At 33.6% G+C, this 17,896-nt stretch overlaps 2 protein-coding genes and 1 non-coding gene across 3 annotated transcripts; 1 reads left to right on the top strand and 2 right to left on the bottom strand.

Annotated features, from left to right (window-relative positions):
- Nucleotides 1-1,666: 1,666 nt before the first annotated feature.
- On the bottom strand, nt 1,667-7,632 carry LOC149480831 (uncharacterized). Its single transcript, XM_089705505.1, has 5 exons — nt 7,516-7,632; nt 3,477-4,232; nt 3,092-3,296; nt 2,592-2,745; nt 1,667-1,926 (listed from the first exon to the last, which is right to left on the bottom strand). Exons 2-5 carry the CDS (start codon nt 3,844-3,846, stop codon nt 1,750-1,752), a joined length of 906 nt encoding a protein of 301 aa, XP_089561631.1. The 5' UTR covers nt 3,847-4,232; nt 7,516-7,632; the 3' UTR covers nt 1,667-1,749.
- A 5,594-nt stretch (nt 7,633-13,226) lies between these two features.
- On the top strand, nt 13,227-13,310 carry TRNAL-UAA (transfer RNA leucine (anticodon UAA)). Its single transcript has one exon. It is a non-coding gene; the product is annotated as a tRNA-Leu (tRNA).
- A 2,172-nt stretch (nt 13,311-15,482) lies between these two features.
- LOC149480829 (uncharacterized) lies at nt 15,483-17,537 on the bottom strand. Its single transcript, XM_089705962.1, has 3 exons — nt 17,198-17,537; nt 16,213-16,386; nt 15,483-15,699 (listed from the first exon to the last, which is right to left on the bottom strand). Exons 1-3 carry the CDS (start codon nt 17,241-17,243, stop codon nt 15,497-15,499), a joined length of 423 nt encoding a protein of 140 aa, XP_089562088.1. The 5' UTR covers nt 17,244-17,537; the 3' UTR covers nt 15,483-15,496.
- Nucleotides 17,538-17,896: the final 359 nt, after the last annotated feature.

Raw genomic sequence — 17,896 nt, 5'->3', positions numbered from 1 at the left:
AAGCTGAAAATTGAGGATTTTGAACTTTATTCGAAATTGACATTTTTTTTATTATGTTAATGATTTTATGTGTTTATATTCGTGTAAATATGCATGTTTAATTAATCGGTTCATTTTCCAAACAATTTTTTTCTTTAGTTTGTGAGAAAACCGCAATTTTCCGTAAAAATGCAGGTGGGTCGATTTTTTTGATGACCAGTTTATATATACCAATCCCTAGACACTGACTTGCACCTTGAAATATACGCAATTGAATTTACGATTGATATTAATTATTCTATAAAAAAGTAGTCTCAATATTGTTCTCTTCTCAAAATTGTTTGCGTTTTAATTTTTAATCAAAAAATTATCTGCAAAGGTGCTTTATACGTAGTCGTAGATATAAAGTATAAACATACATAATGTGTAAACTCGAACTTTAATTACATAAAGTAGGATAAAATATTTTTTCAAATATTTAAAAAAGTCGCTAGTTACATCTATACTAATATTATAAAGCTGAAGAGTTTGTTTGTTTGTTTGTTTGTTTGAACGCGCTAATCTCGGGAACTACGGGTTTGATTTGAAAAATTCTTTCGGTGTTAGATAGCCCATTTATCGAGGAAGGTTTATATAATATATCATCACGCTATGCTACGACCAACAGGGGTGGAGCCACGGGAGTGAAACCGCGCGGAGCAGCTAGTTTTAAATGTACTTGTACGTAGTATATTATTATTAGTCTGTGAATGTACTGTAACTTCCCCGGTATGCACCTAACGCCATCTAGTGTCAGATTAAGAAAACTTACAAACTTACAAACTCTACGAGTCGCTGATTACGACTGTGGAGACTAAACAAATGTTAAAAGTTTTTTGTTTCAAGTATTTAAGTCCTAAATTCTTTACATTTTTCGTACCCTCCTATTAAAAACTGAAAATCAAATATTTCCTTGTAATATTAGCGTAGAATCGTATAAAAAACACATGCCAATAGCATAGCATTAATAGGTTCTTACCAATGTTGTTCATAATTTATTGGTATGCTGTAAGGGCTATTTAGGTCGTATCCGTAAATTTCATAAAATCAGCGGGTCCAAGTCTGAAATCTGAATGCGTGTCATATAGAAAGTCAGACAGTGTGGACTAACTTTTCACTAGTACATTTGAATAACATGATAGTAAATGGATAAACTACTAATATACTAGGTAGCCTAGTGTATTTTATGACGATACAAAATTGCTCCTAGAAGAAGTCTTATTGAATAAATAAATGTTTAAGTTTGAGTTTGAAACAAAGTTTTGAAGTCGAGTTAACTGCATAACTTTGACTAATAACATTTTGTTACACTCAGCAGTTTAATCACACTATTTTGAGACTTTTTCTTGAATAGAATAAGTAATTATAAATTGTATTTTCATCAATGTTTTACGAACTGCAGTCGTTGAAGGATGTCTCAAAGCGTGTACTATTTCGCAAAATAAATAATTATTGACTGCGTTACTTATATTTCCAATTATCTAATGCATTTAAGAAATACAAAAAATATTTTTCCCTAACGTCGATCAAAAAATAAAAAAGATAAATAGTTTCTTTGATTATAGCAATTGTCTTTTGAAACATCTACCCTATAAAACAGTTTAAATGTCCCACAAATATTTTCAGGTTACAAAATAAAACAAACAAATTTTCACTACATTTTTATTAGCCCCATATTGAGCCGAACTAAGGCACTAGTCTACTATTCTACTAGTCTACTTGTCTACTGGTCTACTGGTCTCCAGCGGACAGTTCAACGATCTTCTTGTTGATGTCCAGAAGTTCAACCATGTAGTCCTCGTCAGCCATGATGGAAGCCAACTTCTTCAAGATGGAGAGGAGCTCCCCGTCCCTCATTCTGAGTTGTTCGTTACATTGCTCTACGTCATCCACTAAATCGTCTGGTATCTGGAATTAGGAAATATTTCATTAGTTATTGAGAAATGGACGTTTCACACGTAGTCATAAATGAGTAATAGTGCACTTTCTATTTGTCTTTAAAAATAAATTAGTGAGCCAAGACAAGATATTCTCGGGAATTTATAATATCAACTAGTTTATAATATCAATAGGAATTTTATTCAAGATATTTTGGAACTGTGGAATGATCTCCCCGTCACAATTAGAAAAGCTCAAACTTTCGAGACTTTCAAACGTTTACTGAATAATCATTACAATAAAAAGTGATAACTTATTGTATTTAGGTATATATTTTTAATATGATATTTATTTAATATATGCTTTATGTATATATATATATATATGTATGTGTGTATGTATGTTTTTATTTATAATAATTTTTATGTACTTATGTATGTGTATGTGTAGGTATATTGTTTTTTGAATTTGTTTTTTAATTATTAATCTAATACAGCTTTACCACCACCCTCTGTCATGATTTTATGTTTTTTTATATTGTGTTTGGTTGCCTGGAAGAGATGGCTACTAAAGCCATAAGGCCGCCATTTGTGCATGTCTCTCTTCTGTATATGTATGTCTTTTTCCTGTTTGTAATGGTGTACAATAAAGCGTTTTCATTCATTCATTCATTCATTCATTTAATGGATCCTCACCTTTTGCAACTCCAAGAACGACTCGAACTTGAGCTTCTTGCGTTGCTTGCCGTTGTGGCCGTCGAAGAACATGGTGAACTGTTGGTCCTTCTCCTTCACCGGGAAGTAGATACCGGCCGTCAAGTGACCTTTGAGATTACGCGCCAAAAGACTCCTGGAAAATGTAATGTGATGGTTAATACGTGTTGAGTTTATTCAGGAAATTGGTTCTGGAAGATTCGAAGATTGTGTTCCATAGGAAAGTATGTGAATTCATGATTGTTTACTATGCCAATTTTTCTTAATTCAGTAAAATCTATTTTCCTTAAAAATACATGTGAATTACATGTGCACAATGAAAAAACATGTGCTTTTTTGAAATTATACGTTTTATAACTGGCCAATTCCAATCTTTTCACAGCGTATTCATTGGAACAACTCATCAATATGCGTAATGCGTCTCTCTTTTTGCAGCCTGGTAATGCAATAGGATAACAGAAAGTCAATTCTTATTTTCTTACCTCATATCCCACACGAGATTCCTCTTCTCAGTAACACTGACAGCAGTGAGGTAAGGCTTGGCGACGTAGATAAGAGATAGTCGCTCCTTGACGCTCGCACCCCTAGTGTCCCTCTCATGCCACTCCACGTAGTTGGGGTTGCTCAGGTTGAGCTGGTAGTTGTACTCCTTGCGGCTGTGAGGCTCGTCCGATTGGGTGAACCAGCCTGTAGAAAAAAAGAGGTTATTTTTCTGTGAATGCTTTTCTCGTATATTTTTACGAATTTTTGTGGGATATTCAGTTTAAGTTTTATCGTTTATCGGACAAGGAATTTTTAAGAATCAATTATGTATTATGGAAATATAATAAGTTAGGGCATCTTTAACTAAGCATAAGCATAACTCACCAGTATGTGGGTAGCAGCGATCCGCCATAACAGTGACCACACGCGCGATGTGGTATCCAAGATCCGACAGGAAGACACCAGGCCTTCCCGCGACCCGAATGTGGATACAGAGCATCACGTGGTCTTTCTCCGTTTCAATCAAAAAGCCCTGAGGGCCTGGGGACGCCGTTGCGTAGTCAACCAGATCTTGAATATTCTCATCACAAGAAACCAGCATCATTGCCTTTGTGATTCCAGGGAAATCCTTTTCGAGGACTTTCAAACGCTTAATCGTCTCCATGCCCAGTCCAACGCAAGTATGTTTGTGCGCGCGGATCGGAGGGTTGTATTTGGGGAAGAAGTCAGCTAACGTCTCGTCAGGAGAAGCCATGTAAGATTCGTAGAGGGTGATGAAGTTGTTGACAGAATCATAGTTCTCGGAGACCGCTAGTCGGCTCACTATTGCCTCAGCTTTGGCAACTAGGTCCTCATACTGCTGCAGGGACAGCTCCAAAGCTGGGCGCGGGGCCCCCCACCGTGGCGGCGGCAGGGGGTGCTCCGGGGGCCACTGGGGCCCGGTTGACTTGTACTCGGAGCCGAGTCAGCTCAACCACTCGGCGCCCCAGCGGCCCATAACGCGGCGGATGGCGCGCTCTTCGCTCGAGGTCGAAGCGATGTCTGCGGGAGTCTGCACCGCCTCCCGAGCGGTCTCCGCGCCGGCCGACGCGTCCAGAGACCACTCATTGGCCTTACTTAACGGTTTTATATTCAACGTATCTGAAAAAAAAGTCAATCGTTAGTAAAAGGATCAAATAAAAATATATATGGCCTAAAATAAAATGTACGAACTATGAAAGCAAGAAATTTCCTAAAATGCGATGATCGTATTCGATAGAAATAGATTCCAAGTGCTTGGCGAAGCCTCAAAAAATATCTAAATCTGGAACGATTCGACTGTATAATATGTCCATACTTATACAATATACCTACCTAACTGTCTGTACTCGAAGCCATAAAATTATCAAGATGCCAAAATTCCCCGAGTTCCGATTCTAAAAATAGCCGGCTTACTTTGAAGTCCAAGTAGGTACCAATTATTAATATAAGTATGGTACGTGCCAAAAGTACTTTAAATATACCAAACGGAACTACAGATAAATCTGTATGTACAAGTACAATGACATCGTGACGCACCCCACCATCCTATGACGCAAATGATTCCAGAATTCCCAATGTCACCAATTTTTCCATACCCAGTACACATTATTTTAGATTGCGATTTCAAAGCATTAAATATTGGCAAGGCTGCAAACTATTAAAGTAGGTAATAAGTATCCATATCAATGCGTCATAATTCATTAAGGATGGTGTTGTAATAACCCAGAAATATGCGACGCTAAATGTTGCTCCGAATCATATTAAACAAACAATAATTAAGAATGGTTACATTGTAACTGAGAAATAAATTTAATGATCATACACAGTCAGAAATTATAATTGAGATACTGAAATATACGAGACACCGAAATGCTTTTAGTACTTAGGTTTTTGTTCAGAATGAATATGGTATTAGTGCCCCATGTCACGACGAACGCGCGTGATACTCTATAGGGGTCAATTGTAAACCAATTGATGGTATTATAGTCGCTAAGGATGATACATTTCACATATATTAAAAAATAAAAAATAAAATAAATAACTTTATTGGCATTAAAAAATAGGTACAGCTTATATATGAATCCATAGGCTCCTGAATTAGTTAAAAACTGTGTCTCAGGAGCCAGTGGCTTCTCCCATTAATTTCGAAACAGTATACCTACGTTATATAAAAGAAAATTTAAAAAATAACAAATAAAGGTAAGTGGAAAGCGCTTTAATGTTTGTGTGTGTAAATGTGTGAGCGTGTGTGTGTGTGTGTGTGTGTGTGTGTGAATGTGTGTGTGTGTTTGCGTGTAAGTTGTGCTTTTATGTGTGGATATGTGAAAAAAAAAAAAATGTGTAGTATATCTATTTATAATTATAATTTTTTTATCCTTTCTTATAGCACGTTTAAATTATATATCCCTTAGCACGGTTTCAATTTCGTCGTAATCAAACTTCTCCAGCCACGTAAGTATACATTTTTTTATTTTATGATTATTCAATTTTTTAACGTTAATTTCCTTATTAATTTTATTGTACAGTCGAGGTGCAACTACCTTGTAGTGTTTCTGTGCGAATTTTGATTTTGTTATAGGAAACGGACACCGATCGACACGTTTGTTACTTTCGGGTAAGTGTGGAACATCATTTTTATGGTAGCGACGTAAGATTTCAAAAATGAACATCTTTCTTATACTAAGTACATTGGCTTTTTTATATACATCGGTTGTTGGGTGACTACATGGAAGTTTTAGACAAACTTTAAGTAATGCTCTCTGTGCCCGCTCTGCTGATATAAGGTGGGATTTGGATGCATTGCCCCAAGCACATATGCAATATCTTATAATACATTCGCACAAAGATTTATAAGTAGATATCACCAGTTTTTGTTCTGCCACAGATTTTAAATTATTAAAAATATAAATTAGCTGACGTATTCTTGAAGTTAGTTTTGAAATATGCGAAGTCCAATTCAATTTATCATCAAACTCAACACCGAGGTATTTAATTGTATTAACCCGTGAGAGTGTAGAACAGTTACAGGGGGCCACATAATTACTACGATTACATGGAAAGGTATGTATTTTAATAATCATGTCTTGACTTGCGGCACCTTTAGATGTCATACTGTAGCACATGTATTTAGTTTTACTAGTATTTATTGACAGTAGATTATTTTCGAGCCAACAGGTCACTACAGAAAGACATTTTTCAGCGAGCTCTGCCACAGTTCTCCAAGACTTTTCATGAACTAGTAAAACAGTATCATCGGCAAACATAAGAAGATCCAGTCCAGGTAAGGTGATATCACATAGTTCATTGATATAAACAAGAAAAAGGATAGGTCCTAAAGTACTACCTTGCGGGACGCCATATGAGCAATCTAGATAGTCACTTTGATGGCCCTCTACTTTTACAGACTGCCTTCTCCCCAATAAGTAGTCAGAAAACCAATCAAGCGTGATTCCCCTTATGCCTACATTCTCCAGCTTTTTCAGAAGGATGGGAATGGATACTGTGTCGAACGCCTTTTGCAGATCGAGAAATACACCTAAACACTTATACCCATTGTCTAGATATTGAACAATTTTTGAACTCAGTGACAAGACTGCATCTTCAGTTGAAGTTCGTTCTCTAAAGCCGTACTGGTAGACACTGAGAATATTGTTGCTCTCCAGAAACCTCATTAGTCTTTTTTTCACAAGTTTCTCTAGGATTTTAGATAGCGTTGAAATTAAAGAAATGGGTCTATAATTTGTTGGATTGGTTTTGTCTCCATTTTTAAAAATTGGGCTTACAATAGCTTTTTTAAAGGCTGATGGAAACACTCCAGTTTCCAGACTCAAATTGCACAAAAAACAAAAGGGTTCGGCCAGAAAATTTACAAATTTTATAAGTATATTAGCGGGAATATTATCCCAGCCGGGTGCGCTATGGGGTTTTAGGCTTAGAATAACATTTCTCACTTCAACTGAGTCAGTGGGAAGAAGCGAATATATCTACAGATAAATGTTATAGAGATAAGAGAACTATTTAAAAGGACTGATAATGTTGTTGGCATAGGGGAAATCCCTAGCATTGCAGATGGTTAGAATTATCTCGACTCAATGCTAGATTGTTAATTGCGTAAAATGAGAAGTGTTTCATGATTATTGCAACATTTATTGTAAATAATGATACAACAAAAATTAATACACCGGAAAGAGAATTTCCATGATTGGCACATGGGAAATTCTAAAGGATAAAAGGGAAGCAACAAATAGTACCTACCTACTTAACACAGTTAAAATTTGACCCAAAATTATCAAAACTAGGAAATCGGAACCGGAAGTAACTAAAAATAGATTAGATTAAAAACAAAACAACTAACAAGCGATTAATTATGAAACAAATATTATCTAAGGTCAAGAATACATACCCATTACGTATCTATTTCCGAAGTCTACCTCTTGGATGTGTCTTTGTTTCCGTTTGAAATTGAACTGGTTTGTGATGCGTTCGCGCGTCCTATATAAGCTTACGTTTTTCTACACCCCCCTCACCAAACCCCCGCGCTTCCCCCCGCGGCCCAGAGCCATCTGCGTCATGGATGGGTGTGTGTGCGTGACTTGCACGTGTGTTTAAATTGTGAGCTCACGTGTTGAGGACTGGTTACGTTCCATAAGCGCAGCGATTTATGTTTACTTAGAAATACAGGTAGTATAATATCTATGTTCTGTGTAGAGTTTATCTTGTTTTTGGATTCCATGAATGTGCGATAATTAGATAATGAGAACATTTCTGTCTATTAAGTAATTACTTTTTCCACTAATTTGAAACGACACCATCGTTTCAATAATTATGAGAAACCAATCATAAATTGACTTTCATTCTATGACTATTTCTAATTCACAAGTTCATCGATTAATCATTGAGTAAAACCTTTTAGAGCGAAACCGTTAAGTTAGTTCATTAAATAGAAACATAGCTCTACATAGAGCGGACAATGAACTCCGATTTAAATAGTGCTCGCAAGATTTTTATTTGTTCTTAATCCTCATGTTATGTACAATCACATCCTGTCATATCTTCTATTCATTCGATCGGAGAAACGTTAGTGGTTAAACGTCCGCTTAAGCTCATCAATGTAACCTAACCCAACAGCGTCAAAACATTACGCACACACACAAATATTATTATCAATGGCATACACACATAAACAAGACCACGTGCGTGTGGCAACAGCTGCTTATAAAATTATTTAAGTAATTTATAAATTAATCAACTAAGATCACGGTTAAGGTAAATAACGGAAAAATGTGTCTTTGACCTGAAGAATGTAAACTAGTTCAATTTTGCGGCTTTGTTTGTGGTCCGCAACAAAAACACGTGGTATTTTTCAAATTATTTAGCGGTATTCTTTTGAAAAATGAAAAATAATGCGATTTTAAAAAATGGGTACCTATGATCTATCAATATAAAGAAAATGTGTTCTGAATAGTATTTAAACACAGCTTAAATCTTTGATGTAGTATACACTTCACAATATAGTTTCACTGTACAGACAGACAAACTTACCATACCTTTTTTATATTATAGATGGATTACAAATAAACATACGTTTCCTTTATATTTTATGCTAGTCAAATAGTTTGATAACGTATAATTCTAATATAATTAACTGCGTAAATATTATTCAAAACAATTTAAACAGATTGCTCCTGGTGTATCTACTTCCGAATATAGGAATTGAATTTTGATTGACGAATGACATGACATGAATGATTTCATTGAATAGTCCTTAGTGCACACTGAGATATTCGATTATTGGACTGGATTAAACTAAAAATTAATTTATACAAAAAAAAACTATTTTTTATGTATGTTTCAGTACCTGTAGATATAATATTATAATATATTTCGTAGCATATTATATAATTTAAGTCCTGTATAAATTATTTCACAAGGTGTGTACCTGTTCATTTCTTCTACTTCATTCATTGTTTGTTTTTTTATTTACCTGTCTCTATGCGTACTTGCTACCTGAATCAAGTTGGGACACATATAGCCACCAGTTTCTTAACACAAACCTTATTTTTTCCATGAAATAGCAGAAATGACAATGGCAGTGAAAGTCCAGACCTACGCCAGAAATGCCATGTGTACACCATTTAATATTATCTGAGTCCATATTGTGTATTCAATAGTAACGTAGAAATGGTTAACTCATTCAAAATTACATAAATTGAAAATTCGATTTGATGAAATAAAAAGAGCATCACTACTTCTTAAATATTATGCAATAACTGTAAAATGCAGGTTTTAATAATTTGATGGCAATTTATTGGATATCAAATTAGTGATAAGTGAGAAATTAGGTACCTTTAAAATCAAATGCAATCTAATGATTTCATAGTAGATAATCCTATAAAATAGAAATGTATATGGAAAATATAACATTAGTCTGTAGCCGTCCCGGCAAACGTTGTGGTATCACTTAGGGGTAAGCTTAGGGGTATGAAAAATAGATGTTGGCTGATTCTCAGAAAATTTCATGAGAATCGGTCCAGTCGTTTTGGAGGAGTATGGTAACTAACATTGTGTTTGTGACAGGGGAATTTTATATATTAGATTAATTCATATAACTACAAGATTAAACAAAAAAAATATAAGATTAAAATGACAAATAGATCATCATAAGATTGAAATGATTGATAAATGGCTTCTATCAATATATCCGATAAAATGATTATAATATTATTGGAATTCTAATCATATCTTTCAGTTCTGATTTAGAGATACCCGTATTTAATTTAATTATTACTAATAAAGATTGAAGATAACATATCAGTATTTGTATTTATGTAAATATAATAGCAGCTTCGTCCGTGTAGTCAAAAGAAAATTATCATGGAAATTACATTTTTCGCCAGACATAAAAAAAGTGAATATCATAAAATCGCAATCCGTACTTTTTGTTATATGTATTCTATTTTATATCTTTATTTTATCTATGTTTCGAACTTCAAAGGGCATGCGAGATGTAGATATGTGATCCATAAAACATGAAAAACCATCTTTAATCATAATATACCTACCTACAGTATATTATTTATTCAATAGGTAACTCTCTAATTTCTATTTTTTTCCAATGATTTATTATGAACTATCCAAACTTGTTACATAGGTACTTTGAATAGGAAATACCAAGGAAAAACATAGGTACAGATAATATATGATAGTCTGCCTGTATTCCAATATATTTGAACGACTCTATGTCACGGAATACCTAGCAGGCACCTTGGAAAGTAATCAAATTAACCTGAATCGTTAAAGGTCGTATTCTAGGCCCTTTAAGGTTACAGGTCATTCTCTAAAACTAGCTAGGTATTTCTAGAATATACTAGTTTGATTCTGACACATTAAATAAGGAAAATAATGGTACCTATATCGTTTCTTAATTAAGTAGTTAGGTTCATTACCATACCAATGGTATTATTAATACGGAATACCACAGAATAGTACTGGTTTATTTTTATTATTTTACCTATCTAAGAAAAATTTTGTCACGATGATTTAGATCTATTATTATCGATAGCTGTCCATCAATGCAACAATTTTTCATACCGATTCATCCAAATTCCAAAAATAAAAACCAAACCTAACCCAACAAACACAGACAGAATTTCGCATTATACAAGCATGGTGTTTTTACATAACAATACAACATAGCATGTAGAATGCTTTTAATTTCTGTAGGATCAATAACACTATTGACCTTGGGCCTTCCAAGAACCAACAGTTAACCGACTCGACGTCATTTTAGCAGCTGAGTCATCGCAAAATATTATGCAATGATGACGTAGCTGTACTAAATACATACTAATATAACGATAAAAGCCACAACACGCTGCTAAATTGTGTTTATTTCCTCGGAAACACAGAAAGTAAACGTGACACAATTGTCACGTGTTATTTGACTAATAATTGGTTGCAACGTGACAAAGATTTTGCGTGTTGCGTGACACGCGAAGCCATAAGAAGAACCATAAATGGATAAATTAATTTATTTGGACATTTCTTCCAAGGAGACCGAAGAATGTTTTAATTTTTCACCAAACATTACCTACATAAGAGTCATCTTAAGCACTCTTAAGTCTCAAGTCTAGACGGATAAGAATTTCGATTAAAATGACCTACTTAGCGCTTAAATTGACTGAAAGAACTTTCGTTTAAAAAACGTCAAATGTTAAAATTCACATTAAAATTGAACATTGTGGAAATATAACAGCAGTTTCGGGTTTATCTTAATAGGTACATAATATTATTTATTTTGCAATGGTTTTGGACTATGTAGGTAGTTAAGGGATAACTTTTTTGTTACCTTTCAGAATTCAGGTAGATTGTTGACCCTTGGACATTGTCAGTTGCAGCCTGCAGGTATATTAGAAGATAGGACAATTGTGGTAATAAACTAGGAAAATAAATATACCTGCTCTAATTAACTACATTAGTAGTATAATTTGTGCTTTATCTTGAAATATTTCATTTCGCTAAATCGTACCTATTAGGATTTTTTTTGTTATAGAACACGTTATAAAAATGGTTCTTACTCGTATCTATAGCTAGGTATATAATATATTGAATACAAACAAGAAAGATTACACATTGAAAACGTAAAAATGAACTCTACATTATCAAAACTAGATAAAAATTTCAATCAAAAGTTATTATAACGTGGTATTAATATCAAACGCAATGGACATTCCATTTTATATTTTAAGTGAAAACATTTGCTCTATCAAAATATTAATTTTATTTCGTCGTTTGTTGTTGTTTATCCGTCCACACATTCCAAATCCATTGATACTTGTGTGTAAGTGTGCGTAAATACACGTGTGCTTTGTATTTGTGCGTATGTGTTATTTTCACTTATGTTGTAATAACACTTTCGAATGTGTGAGTACACCATTACAACAGGTAAGATATTTTAGACTTTAATCCAAAGAATTAAAGTTTGAAATTGTAATCCTCGCTGTGTGTGTTTGTACATTCTAGATTCTAGAAAAAGCCAGATATAAGCCAATGGAAATTTTTCCCGTACCTACCTACCTACATTGTTTACATAGATTAAAATATTGCGCAGTTGTTAATTTCTATCAACGTTATACATATTATGTTGGCTGTTGATAAAGCCTTATATCCACTTGAGCATGCTCAGGCGAATGAGCGGCTCATTTGGCCGAGCCGCTCAAGTGGAGACGCCTGAGCACGCGCGGCCCGAGCATGCTCAGGCGTCTCCACTAGAGCGGCTCGGCCAAATGAGCCGCTCATTCGCCTGAGCATGCTCAAGTGGATATAAGGCTTAAGATAGCGTGACACAAAACATAATCACAGACATAATGCAACAGTATGTATTGCGTACAGTGTAATTTGTATATTATGTGTATTTCATGCAAATACCTACTACTGAACCGATTACAATGAAATTTAGCACACATATAGAGGGTAACTTGGATAAACACATCTAGATGTTTTATCCCGGAAATCCCACGGGAACGGGAACTATGCAGGCCTTTCTTTGAAAACAAGGGCGAAGCCGCGGGCGGAAAGCTAGTACATAATAATTAATATGTATAATAATAATATACAGAGAAGATGACGAGGGCTTTCCATTTTCACAATTGACTCACCTCCCTTAACCCTTTCCTCTAAATAGGTCCTTTATAGTCATCGAGATAGTATGTACTACGTTACATATATCTCGATGTTTATAGTAGGACCTAGAGTTAACTATATGTATAGGTACTTATCTACATTATATATTATATTATGTACTTAATACAGGAACTTAATACTTAATTTAAAATAAAAATAGTAGTTACAACTTACAATACTTGTATCATTATATGAACGTGTCTAAATAACTAAATTATGTACTAGGCCATCATAATGATACAATATGTAGGTATACATAATATTATGTAATAAAATATCTTTTGAGTATAATTATCTGTATGATATTTTGTATGCGCTTACTTGTGCAGTGTGCAGAGTTGGGGCGTTAACTAGTCATTGGATAGAAAAAAAATATGTACTACAGTGTGTAGGTGATTAGAATATTATCAATAATTTTGCTTTTCTTACCACGTCAGGTTGGCCGAGTGGTCTAAGGCGCCAGATTTAAGCTCTGGTTCCCGAGAGGGAGCGTGGGTTCGAACCCCACACCTGACAAGTGATTGTATTTTTCTTTTTTTTTTAATTACAGAAAATTTTGCTTTATAGAAGATTAATTTAAGTGTCATTGATCATAACAGCTAAATATTCTTAGATTTTAAATGAAAATTACAATTATAATTTATATAATTAAATGTGAAATTGCATATTTTACAAAACAAAATATGTACGGCTAGGTACATATAACTCAGTACACAATGTAAATCAATATATTCCTATATTATTATTTTTGCGGCCTTATAATATAAGACCAGATGCTAGGCACCAGCCTTCAAAGTTCAAATAAAAAAAGAAACATCAAAATCGGTCCACTCAGTCAAAACTTCTGAGGTAATTCTAACACAAATAAAATAATATATTCGAATTGAGAATCTTTTTCGTTTTAATTTTTTATGTCCTTTTGGAAAAGCAATAATTAAGTATTTAACTTCAAGTAGGCATATAATTATTATCGTAATAGGTATGACCATAAGATTTTGACCATATTATTAAAACGTTTATAATTTATATTATATTATATAGTACCTAATATTTCTAAATAGAAATTACATACACGTAGGTCCTGTACTTTTTCTACTAAACATACATATATTCAAATAGACATCTATGAAATATTCCGCGAACTAACACAATAAAATGATTGTAGAAATATGTAATAGATGGCGCGATTATGAAACGTTTAAGTTTGACCAAAATTAAATTCATGAAATTTTTATTTATTTATTTAATATTAACTTGCTTCTTGTAAATCATACATCAAAAAGAAAATTAAACACAACGAATAGTTATGATACATCGGCTAGACTGTGAATTAATGTTAATTAAGAGTAACTACCTACCACCATTAATTATTGTGTAAAAAGTTATACGGTGTAATTAGAAAACAGTCTACAGAGTACAGAAAACATTGTTTTATTAATTTATTGGTTTTCAAAGCTAAATAGAATCAATCAGCAGCAGTAGTTTTTTTTAAACAATTCAACCTCAGCCTAGGCAGTAGGCACAGGCCTAGGTGACCTACAATGTCATTAGCATAATTAAAATATTACAATACAGTAGCCAGTAGGATTACAAAGAGATCATTCACCATAACAATTCTTTTGTCAAAAGTATATACTTTTGGTCAACATAATGAAATGGTCACGGCTACTAACTCATGTTAACGATTTCACTAAAACCACCATTAGATACTGATACAAAAGGAGGGTACCTACTATTGATATACATAATACAAGTCTCCATACATAAATATAGGCGCTATAGTCGACTTTATTAATATATATAATTTGTGTAGCTTGAGAGCTACCAACTTTTTATTGTCAAGATGTTAAAAGTAAAATTGTCTCAGTTTCGACTTTCGATTAATTTCTTATACCTACTTATTAAAAGATGTATCAATGTATTGTATATTGTTCATGAGTATATTTAGGATTAGATACCTGGATAAAAAGAAACTGACAAGTTAACATTTAAGATATACTGTATATTATCGTATACCTAGCTAGAAATAGCTGATCAGCAAAATTTGTTCTGCCAGAATAAACTCGTTACTACGTAGAAACAGAACCAACAAATCGTTTCGGAAGAGTTTGGTTACAAAAACGATGAAAGATAATTATTTATACATAATATTTTAAAGAGATCTGCAATTGCAGTTCCAGTACCTGCAGTTCAAGAGGCATCACTACAAAGTATAAATTACGTATAGAGATAAGAAATGTTTTGCAAATATGCCCTAGAGTTAAAATACCTTCACACGCTCACGTGATTAACCTAGCTAATTATTTAATTACAAGATGTGAAACATTCTTGTCAATCCATCCATCTTAATCTACGGAAGCCCTTTACAAAGGCCGTGACTTGTTAGACAGCAATTAAAATAATTATCTTGTTAGGATGTTTACAGATAAATATGTACCTAGTAATTAATAATATTCTCGCGGCTGGTCCCGGCGTCATCTTATATGAAAAGTACGTAATAATATTTTAGTACTTATTAAAAAATATGATAAATTTAAAAACATTCGGATATTTAAACATCCCTTCATACAAACATAAGGCTAAGGTTAGAAAAGGCTTTGATTCACAAAGAAAGCCTAAATAACCTTATTCTATAGTCTAAAAGAGTATAGTATTAATTCATTTACACAAAAAAAAAAAACCACAAAATCCATAAAAACATTTTATTGCGCGAACATAACAAGCAGACTTATAGGCAAAACCGTCGCAGCGCTGAGAGCCAGCGCTGAGTTACAGTCGTCCGTGAAGCACTGACAGACAGTCTCGAGGTGGTCCTCGTTGTCAGCCTTGTAACAGTCGCGGTGATGCTTCACCCAGCCGCAACCGCGCGTCACCCGGACCTCTGCGTCGTGGCCTTTGTGAAGAACTGAAGAAAAACAATATTTTCTTTATTTGTCCTTACCCTCACTTCAGAGTACCTTATCTATACCTTGGATACTTGTTATAAAGGCGATAGTGTGTATGTTTTTCTTAAGCGTCAACGCGTAACCAAGCTAATCGCTAGGGGGTAGAGATATTATAGGCTACTAACAGAAGACCATTTGAAGATTCTTGAACAATAATTTACTCCTGAGTTCTGAAACTTGTATTTAAATATAGGTTGGTTACCTACCTACTAATAAATAAGTAGTATTTACAGTTCAAAGCATTTTTATTATGCTTTAAGAGTATAATTAAAATATAAAATTGATTTAATTCGTAATTTCAAAAGAAAAGCTACACAGTTTCTTGTGTTTCTGTTCTCTATATAAAATGCTTTTCTAATCGATAGTAAATATACGTAATACTTTATTAGTCCATGGTAATACGCTATAATCTATATGAAGATTCAGAAGCGCTACTTGAGTCGTCTAATAAAATATTTCATTTAAAAACTCACTAGTTTGTATAATCTTCCGGCAGAACATTTTGTCGTTCTGCTGCCCCGCCATGATCTTCCGTTCACAGTTGGTGGTCTTCAGGTATTTCTGAACGCTCTCCACGTCGTATATCGTGGGGTCGAGACACATGGAATTGTTGGCGCTGTTGCAGTCGTAGCATCTTATTGCTGAGCCTGTGAATGTATTTGTATTTTGAATTGCTCCTCCACAATTTACGATACCTACGCTACTAAGCTAGAAAGTATAGGTTTGGTTTACAGGTATATACCAAAACGATCCTTTAGTACGTTATACGTATATATGTATTACTATCGTGGTTGCCTGGTAGAGATCACTTCATAGTGATAAGGTCGCCCTTTGTGCTTAATGTCATATTGATACATTTATGTTTTTGTATATGAAAACAGTATTAAATAAAAAAATACATTTATATTGCAGGTCATATCGTAGATTTGCTCACTTCATAAAATGCTCGAGTTCGTTGTTCATAAAAAAGCTGGCTCTGTTCAGTACTTTATTAGATAAATTAAATTGAATTTTAATCGCTGCACTATTCGGAATAGCTCTTACACTTATTTTAAAAACTTTCGCCTTTCCAACCTGAACGGCTGAAGGGTTTCATTGCATTTTTGTATTCAAAGTTGTTTTGGAAATTATCAAATTGCAATAGAAATGAATGGGTTAATTTGCTTATTTTGAAAATCCTTTTTAATTTAACTCCTCTCTTAACAGAATCATTTAGCTTCGGTCGATTGCTCGATGGAAATAATTTTAATGTCAATTGATTATTTTTAATTTATTTTGACAAAAAATATTTAAATAATATTTTCAGCGCCCTGTATCAAATAATAAAGATGTCCCTAAATAATATTGTCTTATGAGAGTACCTATTTAAGGTGCGTATGTAATGGTCTACAAAATGCACCCCAGAAAGCATAAATTAATCAAATAAAATTACGAAAATGAAGCCTGAAATTAACTCACCGACTTGAACTACCACAAATAAACACACCACAGATAAAAAGAACATTGTTGAAAATTGGCGGGAAAAGTTATGCGTCAACTTGACAGTTTTTATTTTTTATTAGAAAACCTTTTTACTACTGTCACTGGTCAGATGGTCACCAACAACTGAACCGCAAGTGGACACGCTCTGAGGTTCGAATAAAGCTATTAGAAGTGACAATAAACATCCTTATTCTGTAAATTTATAAAGCTTTACAATGAAAGTCGGTCAAACTAAGTCGGCTGCACATAACCAAGCTAAGCTATCATCATACAGATATAAAAAATAGCTTATTTTTACACCACTTTTATATTTGTACAAATTATCAACGAGACGATCCAATAGGAACTAATTTAAACCAATGTCAAGAAATAATCTCAATGTTAATTCAATTAATTATTTATTTACGATGCACTATGACCTAATATATCTTACATCAGCATTCATACTTATATTGCTATTTAACTTGATGTCAATATATTATGGTTATCTCTTGATACGGCGAAATTCGATCATATTGGTCATTGTAGAAAATTTCGAACAAAATCTTTGACTAATTTTTATTTACAACTCTACATAAATAGGGAATTTATGAGGTTTTATTATTTAGTTCTGATTGTTCACTTCAATGAATTGTTATATTTTATTCAATTACCAATCGCAACAACATCAATAAT

This window comes from Colias philodice, chromosome 17, assembly GCF_061535455.1.
Source record: "Colias philodice isolate Cphi_HAF_F1 chromosome 17, ilColPhil1 Martin Lab GWU primary, whole genome shotgun sequence".
NCBI classification, from domain to species: Eukaryota; Metazoa; Arthropoda; class Insecta; order Lepidoptera; family Pieridae; genus Colias; species Colias philodice.
The sequence above is the reverse complement of the archived record's forward strand: the minus strand, read 5'-3'. Positions and strand labels throughout refer to the sequence as shown.